The 10,870-nt window shown below is 37.8% G+C and overlaps 1 protein-coding gene across 2 annotated transcripts; it reads right to left on the bottom strand.

Annotated features, from left to right (window-relative positions):
- LOC109232051 (protein REDUCED WALL ACETYLATION 2) lies at window positions 211-10,256 on the bottom strand. 2 transcript variants are annotated; one of them, XM_019397700.1, is made up of 16 exons: window positions 9,768-10,256; window positions 8,704-8,795; window positions 5,807-5,944; window positions 5,679-5,735; window positions 5,522-5,594; window positions 4,721-4,879; window positions 3,917-4,066; window positions 3,575-3,830; window positions 3,370-3,491; window positions 3,153-3,239; window positions 2,991-3,079; window positions 2,811-2,873; window positions 2,576-2,632; window positions 2,029-2,125; window positions 1,781-1,939; window positions 211-533 (listed from the first exon to the last, which is right to left on the bottom strand). In XM_019397700.1, the coding sequence occupies exons 1-16, from the start codon at window positions 9,798-9,800 to the stop codon at window positions 528-530; spliced, it is 1,638 nt and encodes a 545-aa protein (XP_019253245.1). In that variant the 5' UTR covers window positions 9,801-10,256; the 3' UTR covers window positions 211-527. The 2 variants fall into 2 exon arrangements, with proteins under 2 accessions (XP_019253245.1, XP_019253244.1); XM_019397699.1 differs by having other exon boundaries at window positions 5,807-5,947; window positions 9,768-10,255.

Below are 10,870 nucleotides of genomic sequence, written 5' to 3'. Positions count from 1 at the left end.
CGAATACAATCTTTGACGATACATTGGAACAATCTTCTATAACTAATGAGATCGTGAAGTTTTTATCTTTGTGTTTATACACGTGATTATATTGATAACTAGGGAAACAAATATAGATCATCCAGGGAACGGTGTGTTTTTGTTTTTCCTTCAACTGTATGCAAACTTTCGAAAGAAATGAAACTTTCTTTTCTATGGTGAAATTCACTGTAAATAAATTATTACGGTGGAATAGTACTGATAAGTAAAATGGGACATCGTCTCATTTAGAAGGTATACATTACAACATGGCTAAGCAAACTATGGAAAATACAAACTCCTCAATCGAAAATTTGAGTTCAAGAGCCAGACTATATATATATACAAAGAATATTAAACTAAGAACTATAACCCAATCGGTACCTACCTCTCTTCTCTTCTCCGTTTAAATATGTAAAAGAACCAAAAACAAAAACCTGTAGCCACGTTGTAGCCGGCTCACAAACTGTATCATATCTGCCTTCATTGAATATAATGTACGTACACTTTTACACCTGTAAGTTAGAGAAGCTCGTTACTCAGAGATCGATTTTACTTACAAACTGCTAAGTGGTTAAAGTTGATGGGTGTATGGGGTGAAATTGGTTGATAACAGGTGGTCGAATGGTGAGGTGACATGTGGAACCGAAGACATGCAAAAAGCGAGTCAGCAAATAACTGGCACCGGGTGTGAAATGTGTAACCGGTACAGGATGGATCCCGAAGGAAGCATAGCCGCTAATAAAGATTCAAAGGTTTGACATCAGATAACATTTAATGAGCAACCGATACAGAAAATATTTGCATTCAAAGCCAGCCATTATGCACCCATCAATGACATTTTATTTTTCATTCAAGAGGAGCTTCATTTTAGGATTGCCTCCCTAAGTAGGGCTATAAATAGCAGTGTTGTCAAAGGCACGCTTAAAGCGTGCTTAAGCCCTGAAGCGAGGCTCAAAATATGTTGAGTGTTTCGCCTTGCTTAATGGGCGCTTCATTGTCGTCATCAAGGCTCTAAAGCATACTTTTTCTTGTTAATGAGCGTAATCCCGAAAAGGCGGCACGAAACAATTGATATTTCACTTTATCGTAATTTGTTTTTCAATTTCTTTGTCCATATATTTGTTATTCATGCTTAAAATTTTTATTCTTGTACTACACTTACATTTTTGTGTTTTGTTCTCCCTTGCACCTTTTTTCATTAAAACACACGCTTTATTTGTGCTTTGCGCTTAAAGCCCCGATGGATTTTAGAATTTTTTTGTGCTTTTCGCCTTTGATAACACTAACAAATAGCAGGATTAACAACCATTGTACGGACATCAAAGACTGAGCTCTGAGTCAGGCTTGTCATCTCTTTCAATTTCAGTCGTTGATCTTATTTTTGTTCTTATTTATTTATCGTTTTGGATCAAATTGATTCACTTCTCTATAAACCACGCTATAAATTCAATAGTAACGTTTTACGGGTAAACAATGAGTATATTAACTAATTCTTTAATAATAATTCCCATCTAATCATCCTTTTATAATGAGTATATAAACAATCGTATTTCACTAATCAAGATGAGAAAAAGAAATTTTCCACTTTCTTCTTCAATATAGCCGATAAATTTTATTTGATAGGTGTCAACTTTGGACTATTCTAACGCACACATTTGCTTTCTGTTTGATATTTCTGATCATTTTTTACAAAAACTTGAGAAGTGCGAAAGCTGAAGCGATGACTAAAGATGATAAGAAAACACACAGAATGACTTACCAGCAGCTGAGGTACCCTTAGGAATACGGAGGACAAGACATATAGAAGACCTGATACAACTAAAGCCGCAATTATGTTGTAGCCAAGACGCTTATTGTCTTTCATCGGAATAAATGTGGATTTCAAAGTGTTAGTCAATTCGAATAATCTGTGAGAAACCTGCACATACATAAAGAAACGGGAAGTTGATTCGTGCATTCATGTGTTCCTCTCAAGAAAGGCAATGAATAAGAAACAAATCTACTTACTGCGACATATATGGCAGTAGTAAGCATGAAGTTCAGCAATGGGTAGTTCGGGATCAAACATAGCAACCTTTTAGGCTGTCCATCTGGAACACCAGATCTGCATTTATTTATAGATACGTTAAACACGCACATAAGTTTTATACACAATTCATTTTTTTTTTTTCTAACAAAAACGGTAGTACTAAGATTTCATTGTTTCCATAAAATCACTTTGTTAGAGATTACAGTGGCCACAATGCCAAAACGTTAGCCAACTCCAGCATCCCGAGGTGACCGAAATACCTATAGTACTATCTTTTCATAACCAACTCAATGACAATTACCGAATAAGATAAGAGCTTGAGGAACACTACATAATAAACAGCCAAAAGTGAAACACATATCAGTCTTCTGATAACATTCTATGGTCTTATGCTTAGATGTGCAGATCAGAGGAAAGGTATAAAATCATGAATAAATAAGAACAAGCGAAGCATACTGTCTTAAAAACCATGTGCGATCTCTGGCTGGGGATGAAAGAAATCAACCTTTAATTCATCTTTCATACCTTAACCATATGTGGATTTGAGAGATATAGGTCTCCAGAGTGATCTTTCCAAGCCATCTACAGGTCAAGAAAGCAATACACTGCAATAAGTGGTCTCTCTTGAAGTAATAAACCAAAATCCAATATCTACTTATATATTTCTTCCATGAATTCACCGACTTTCAATGCCTTTTCATGAACTAAAACATATGACAAAGGAACTGTAAATGAAACTTTATGATGCAAATTTACTTACGCAAAAAGGGTTAATGAGTAGCTGCGAAAATATTGGGTTACATTCCGCAAGGATATGTAGACACTGTTAGATAAAAACACCAAACAGTGTATTAGAAGGGAACATGCAGGACATTATTCACTAGTGAAAGAAGAGAAACTTCCAAAATTACTGAGCAATCAATAGAAGAAAAAGACATACGTTATCGGAATCCAAGATGTGTAAGGATGATATTTGTTATATGTGATCTTTGGAAGCTTGTATATGTGCTCATACCAAAGATATCCCATCTGAAATTTGTACAATATGTAAACATGGGATAGAAGTTTGAAACGCCAGATAGTGGAAAAAGAGAGGAGATACCGCAAGTGAAATTATGGCGACAACTGCTTTTATTGATATCCTAAGTTTCACTTCGGTTTCCTCAAGTTTCTCCATCCATCTCTCTACCTGATAGATGAAACTTGAATCAATTATGAACTTACATCGTTAAGGAACAAACTGAATATTTCAGAAAAAGACAACAGACAGCACCCTTACTCTGACAGGTAAAAGTTGAAAAATCTGAACAAGGACTTACTGTTGGATGGTAGTATGCATATATCATCCCAACTATCCATATGTAACGATCAAGACCTGAACGGAACTGCCACTCATGCAAGAGAGACTGCTTTGGTTTTGAAGGATCTGGGTCAGCATATCCTAAAATATATGCATACACAGAAGCGTTAGTAATCAGTCGTGACTAAGGAGAAGGAAGATAAAAACAAATCCAAGCTACCAACCAAGGAAGAAAGTAAATGGGCTCCAAACCACTTCAAAAACTCCCGGAACTTCCCACATCAGAATAACAACCAAGAAGCAGGCAATGATTTTACCAGCAATAACAGTCCCATTCTCATTGTATTTGTTGAATATACCAAGGGCTCCATAAACCATCAGAGTGAAAAGAGTGTGCATGGGGCATATATAGTATAACATGTAATTGTTGTTAAGGACAATGCAGCTAAAGAATACCAAGAAATTGAGCCTCCACATCATCTGTCCATCATAAAGTAAGATTTTCAGAAGCCTATTAAGGAAACTCCCTGTACATAAGATCTGCAAAGTCAAGGGGAAGAGAGTACCTGAGTGAATCTTGCAATGCTGAAATCCTTGCGGATGTAATAGTAAGAGAAGTTTCCAAATCCAGTCATCCATACATATGCAGCTATAAAAACTCGTATAGCATTGTAAATTTCTGTAGCAGCAAAGTAGTGATACATTAAAAATAATACCTGTTACAAAAGATCAAAATGTGAGAACCCAGAAGTGGTGTGGCGAATGCAGCTGAAACTTTATAGACAGAAAATGAACCGACAGATGTTTATGAGAAGGAATACTGTCACTGATTCCGAGTTATCCAAAAGATACTGCCTTGTTGTCAAAGTAGTATAAGAAACATGCATTTCCAAGTATTGCAGTTGGAATAAAAATTTACTTTTAAGTTATGCCATCAATTTTTCCTTATAATTGAAGTTAGGCCATTATAAATGTTGCGGATGGAATGAAGTTATGCCGTAAATGCTGCGGATGGACCTCTTTGTTTCCTTAGTCGAACAAGCCCCCTTGGGAGAAGCATTTATTCAAGCTCGGACATTCTATTCTCTCCTGGTATCTACAGTAGAATCCTTTTTCTTTTTCTCGGGCCGCATACTCAACAGGGGAAAGCATGTCCAAGTTTTCTCATTGCATATATTACAGCCATTTACTATTCTCCAACAATTCTGATTGTCAAACTCGTGTCATGAGGAGATTTAAAACTCACAACAATGGGTGAAAGATAACGTTACAACGTGAAGTCAGTTTCTCGTTCTGACATATGCAGGAAAAAGTAGGAGAAAAGATATCATGGATTATCAGCTAGTAGATCATGCCAAAAGCTGACTTACCTGCATCCATCCTTTCCATTCTTCAGTTTGATGCCTATTCAGATACATTATGGATCTCCCAGAGAAAGGTGACTTATCATGGTGGATTGTAAAAGAAGTGATTGCCGAGATTATGATGAGAAGGAAGTAGAGGAAGAGGAAGAGATCACGATTGTAGCTCTGCAAATACAATCAAAAGCTGGTTAGAACCAGAAGACCACATACAACCAGCTTCCTGCACATAAATGAAACATTAAAGACTAGAACTTTTAAATTTATGCCAAGTTGCAATGATCTTGAACAAATAAAAAAATATGCAAAATAGAGTATATGATACTTGATCAGTTATATTTTTTTTTAAAACAAATATTGATTGTACTTGCTTATTTATTTTGAAGTAAATGTACTGGTTATCCTTGAATCTGGATCTCCACATTGTGAAAGGATATAAAGATGCTCCATCCAGATATAGCACACAACATGCCAACTCAGTTTTATGTAACATTATTATTGTAAGCACAATCACAGGGTGCTGTAACAGAACTCAGGAACAAAAACATCATCGTATCCATCCTAATACTGAAAAAATACTTGGCCTAAAATGTCAAACTGTAGCAAACAAGAAAACAGTAAAAAGGAGAGTCAGAGCTGCATCTGTCCCTGCTATTTTAGTTAATTGTGCAAATGCTGCACAGTTAAAACTCGTCCTCATGTTTTTACCTCAAAAAGACAGTTTCAGTATTTCTCTGGTTAACAATTATACATGCACAACGTCACTGGCCCATGGTGAAAGCACAAAGATAAGGAAAAGGTTTACTATACCTTTTTTGATTCACCAAACAGATTTGTACGGTCAGATAGGTAAAAGTAAGTCAAAAGGGCACCAAACTCTGATCTGCAGATAAATAGGTGGAGATGAGAAACAACAAGCTGAGCCATGGTCAGGAACTTAAGTGTTGGATCATGAAAATCCACTTACATTGCTCTAAGAGTTAATCGATTCTCAAGCAAGAAACTTTCATCCATCAAGCAAAACCTGAGGTGTTTACCTTACATGAGCTGATGAACTGAGAATATCTGATTATAGCTAAATATAGAGTTTCAAACCTGGCAATCTGAGATGTCACAGATGAGCTCCTCATTCTAGGGGATGCTGATTGAAGGCCACCTCCTTCCAATAGAACAGCTCTGTCATCTTCTTTGACTGCTTCATTTCCCAACTCAACCAAATTGATATCAGAATGCCTACTGTGATATGTGAGAGGAACTCTCCAAAATTAGATTGAGGATGAAAGCGCTTGCTGGATGAAGATATGCATCATGTATTTGTGGTGCAGTAAAGGCATACTATCCAAACTAATAAAAAGAACCATATATTCATCAACTTCCTGCGAATTGCATTAGGGAAGCTGCTAGAAAGGTACTAGGGGTCTCGAAGGGCTACTCTGGCGGTCACAAAGGGGACTGGTGGTGAATGGAGAGGTCCAAGGTAAAGTGTAAGCCAAGAAAGCGATGTATCTAAAGTTATTGGAGAGTGTGGATGAGGAGGAGAAGAGGACAAATAGGGAGAGGTATAAGATGGCTAAGAAGGAAGCGAAGTTAGCGGTTACGGCGGCTAAGAGTGCAGCGCTTGAATGCCTGTAAAGAACTTCGGGGCAAAGGCGGGGATAAGAAGCTGTATAGGCTAGTCAAGGTGAGAGAAAGGAAGGCCCGTGACCTGGACCAAGTGAAGTGCATCAAAGACGAGGAAGACAGAGTTTTGTTTGAATGTAGGCAAGGCAGGCTTGGAGTGGCTCACTGGTTATTTAATGTCATTTTTAGGACAAAGAAGATGCCGAAGAATGGAGGTGGAGTACGATGATCCTTGTGTACAAGAACAAGGATGATATCAAAACTTGCAACAACTATAGGGGTATCAAGCTACTTAGCCATACTATTAGGGTCTGGGAGACAGTGTGGAGCTGAGGGTGAGGAGGAGTGTGTCTATCTCCGAGAACTAGTTCGGATTTATGCCGGGATGTTTGACTACGGAAGCTATTCATCTTGTTAGGAGATTGATGGAGCAGCATATGGTGTTCATCGACTTAAAAAAGGTTTACCATAAAGTCTCGGGGGAGGTTCTGTGGAGATGTTTGGAGGCTAGAGGTGTTCTTGTAGCATACATTAGGGCTATTAAGGTCATGTATGATGGTGCTAAGACTCGGGTGAGGACAGTGAGAGGGGACTCGAAACACTTCCCAGTTGTGATGGGGCTCCATCAGAGATCAGCCATCAGCCCATTTTTATTTGCCCTGGCGATCGACACACTGACGTGCCACATTCAAGGAGAGGTATCGTGGTGCATGTTATTTGCAGATGACATTGTACTAATTGACAAGACGCAAGGTGGTGTTAACACGAGGTTAGAGTTTTGGAGGCAGACCCTGGAGTCTAAAGGTTTCAAGTTGAGTAAGACCAAGATAGAATACTTAGAGTGCAAGTTCAGTGGAGTGGCTCAGGAAGTGGACGAAGACGTGAGGCTTGATTCACAAGTCATCCCTAGGAGAGATAGTTTCAAGTACCTTAGGTCAACTATACAAGGGAATGGGGAGATTGATGAGGATGTCACACATCATATTGGCGCGGGATAGATGAAATGGAGTCTCGCTTCCAGTGCTTTATGTGATAAGAATGTGCCACTAAAACTTAAAGGTAAGTTCTATTGAGCGGTGGTCAGACCGACTATGTTGGGTTGAGTGTTAGCCAATCAAGAACTTCCATATCCAGAAGATGAAGGGACCAGAAATGAGGATGTTAAGATGGATGTGCGGGCATACCAGGTTAGATAAAATTAGGAATGAAGTTATTTGGGACAAGGTGGGCGTGGCCCCTGAGGAGCACAAGATGTGAGAAGCGAGACTTAAATGGTTCGGACATGTAAAAAGAAGAGGCACAAATGTCCCAGTAAGGAGGTGTGGGAGGTTGGTCTTGGAAGGCCTAAGCAGAGGTAGAGGTAGGTCGAAGAAGTATTGGGGATAGGTGATTAGGCAAGACATGGCGATTCTCCAGCTTATCGAGGACAAGTCCTTGGATAGTAACGAGTGGAGGTTGAGAATTAAGGTACAAGGTAAGGTAGCCGAGCGCTATCCTTACTCGTTCCAGTAGTTTTAATGCATTCCTCAATGGTAGTCTTGTACTTTCTTATTATTAGATTTCTGTTATTACTTATTTGTCTCTTTCGCTTCGGTTTTCTATTTGGTTTGCTGGTGTTGTTGCTTGTTGTTACTCCTTCCTCTCTATCTTTCTTAAGCTGAGGGTCTTCCGAAAACAGCCTCTCTACCTTCTTCAGGTAAGGGTAAGGTCTGCGTATACTCTACCCCTAAGTTGCTCGGACACAGGTGCGGGTGTCCGACACGGGTGCGGATCTAGAGGTCGGATCCTTCAAGATGTTAATTCTAAGATTCGAGGATACGGATCCTAGTACATATACGGGTGCGGGGATCCGGCTGAAAATAATTCAAGAAAATAAAAATATAAAAATACTCTAAATTATGAGAAATTTTATAGAATACTTACGTATAGCTGGTAAAGTATGTATTTTTTTTATTCTCAAGTTGTAGATAAGTAAATGATTGATTTCCTGGATAAGGTATGCTGTTTTTTTCAAATTTAACCCAGTTTTGGTTATGATTTCGGGAATCAAATTGTATCTCGTCTTTAATTTTTCCGTTCATCGTGGTTGAGTACCTAAAATTATTTGACTAGATCCGGTACGGATCCAATACCCACACTCATACTAGTATCGTGTCGACAAGGGTGCGGCACCTTTTTTTTTGATAAGGGGGGTGCGGCACCTAAACTACCGTGTCAGAGCAACTTAGCTCCTCATACCCCACTAGTGGGATTACACAGGGTTTGTTGTTGTTGTTGCATATTGTCAAAGAAAATTATAAAAAAAAAACACTATTGTCATCCAACAACTTTGCTACCAAAAGTACAGTTTTGAAGAGGTTTTTTCCACTTACACTTTAGATGATGCTGAATTTTTCTCGTACTCCAGATACTCTGAATATAACCAGGCAGCACATATCGACACAATTCCAAGAAAAAATGACACCTGTAATTCATTCAGAGGAAAGTTACATTTCATTTATAACAACCATCCATTGTCCAAAATCAACTCATTGAAGCCTGGAAATACAAACACTTAATCACATAGCAAAGATTACTTAAACCACTTTGTAAGTAGAAAATTCTATGAAATTTGAAACCGAGAAGACAAAAAGAAAGACTTAAAGCTCAAAACTCCCGTAAAACTTGGAAGTTCAATACAACCAACGAAAGATCCAATCAAAGAAATATAAGCATGCTTCCACTTCCAATTTGAAAATGTAAACGCAAAGGATACACACATCGAGAACATCCTAAATGCCACTTACCCAAGCATTGAACATCATACAATGATGTGGAGTGGGAGTAATCCCTTTAAAAAATCAAGTAGCATGAGTTAACTCTAAGTTCAATGAAAAGACTAAGCCACTGGGAAGCTATGAAGCAAACGCTGCTTAGTCCACAAATCCGCTCATTAATCAATGCAACGCGTAATAGAGAGAACAAGCATGTTTCAACAAGTAAGATAAAAGCATTTAACAAAAGCACACATGACACCAGGGCATTTAACTACAAACTCAATAACATTAAACTGCTGACAATAGAAACAAGAAAAAACAATCAGAGAATTGAAGTTTGGAAGGTCTTATTGAGCAAGTAAGCACTGTACAACTGCTATCCAGAAAAGTAAAATCAAGATCCTATCCACCAAGTAAGCTTTTTTTAACTAACAAAAGCAAAGGGCATTGAGCTCAAAACATAGCCACACAACACTCCTATCTACAAAATTCTACTAAAGCAAACACAACATTGATAAACCAGATCACAATGGATTTTAGAGAAAAGCAAAAGCGCAAAATGGGAAGGCATTGAGCACAAATCACAGTCGTACTGCTAATACACAACTTAACTAAGCAAGCGGATCAAAATTCGAACTTTATTCGAAGGACCAAAAATGGGGTTTAGAAAATTCACTAACCTGAGCAGGTGTTAGGGGACCGTAGAGTAACATCCTCACAGTTCACAACTGATAACCTTATTATTTTCAAGAAAATGAGTTCACGATGTGTGCATCAAAATAGAAGAAGAAAGAGAAATCATCAGATCTAGTTATGGTGGATGAAGAAAGACTGTGAATCTTTGTGTTTTAGATTTGGAAATGTTGTGTGATTCCTCTCTATGTATTTATTACTCTACTGAGTACTATTCTCTCAGAATGAAAGAGGGGGAAAAACGAAAGAGATGGTTGTAGTTTTTACTCTACTGAGTACTCACTGTTTGGTATTTTTTATCCTTCCAGCCTTAAAAGAATTTTGCACAAATTTCTAACTAGAGAATCAGAAGATTGGATAAAGAGATTTTAAGGTTTGGGATTGGGGCTACACTTCAATCAAAGAGTAAATCAAAAGAGTGAAATGATTGAATGCAAAAGTATCAGTATTTGCTTTTCTTCGTTTAGGGAGTAACGAATTCAAATACGCTATTAATATATACTTCCTCTGTTTTACTCATCGTGTTTATTCAAACAAAATTAGTATTACTATCGGCGCGATAGACGGACATAAACCATGTCAAATTATGATTTGCGTTATTTGGATTATCTGCAAATATCCTCAAAATTAAACCTTCTATATAAAAATTATAAATAATTATTTGATATTAATTAAGAAGGAGGACACGAAACCATTTTTCAAATCTCATAGTGGATAACTTTTGTTTTCCTTTTCTATATTTGTAATAACCGAACCCCTTGATTTTGACACTTACAAAAATTTTTTACCGTCAATATTAAAGAATACTAAATATATAACTACATAGGGTAAAATTGGTTTATATTAAATGATCGAATGATTGCGTGACACATGGAATCAGAGGCAGACGGGAGATGAATCGAGTAAGAACTGAGGCCGGGGACAACAGCTGCAATTGGTGTCGGATAGAACCCGAAGGGAGCATAATCAATGGAAGCAAAACGAATGTTTGTCGCCAGATGACATTTAATGAAGAATATTCCCTAATATTGAATAGGCAGTCGTTGCAAAGAATTTTGGCATTCATGGTCTGCCGTTACACCTTCGTCAA

The sequence above is a fragment of the Nicotiana attenuata genome, chromosome 9 (genome assembly GCF_001879085.1).
Source record: "Nicotiana attenuata strain UT chromosome 9, NIATTr2, whole genome shotgun sequence".
Lineage (NCBI taxonomy): Eukaryota > Viridiplantae > Streptophyta > Magnoliopsida > Solanales > Solanaceae > Nicotiana > Nicotiana attenuata.
This window is presented reverse-complemented; position numbering and strand designations above follow the sequence as displayed.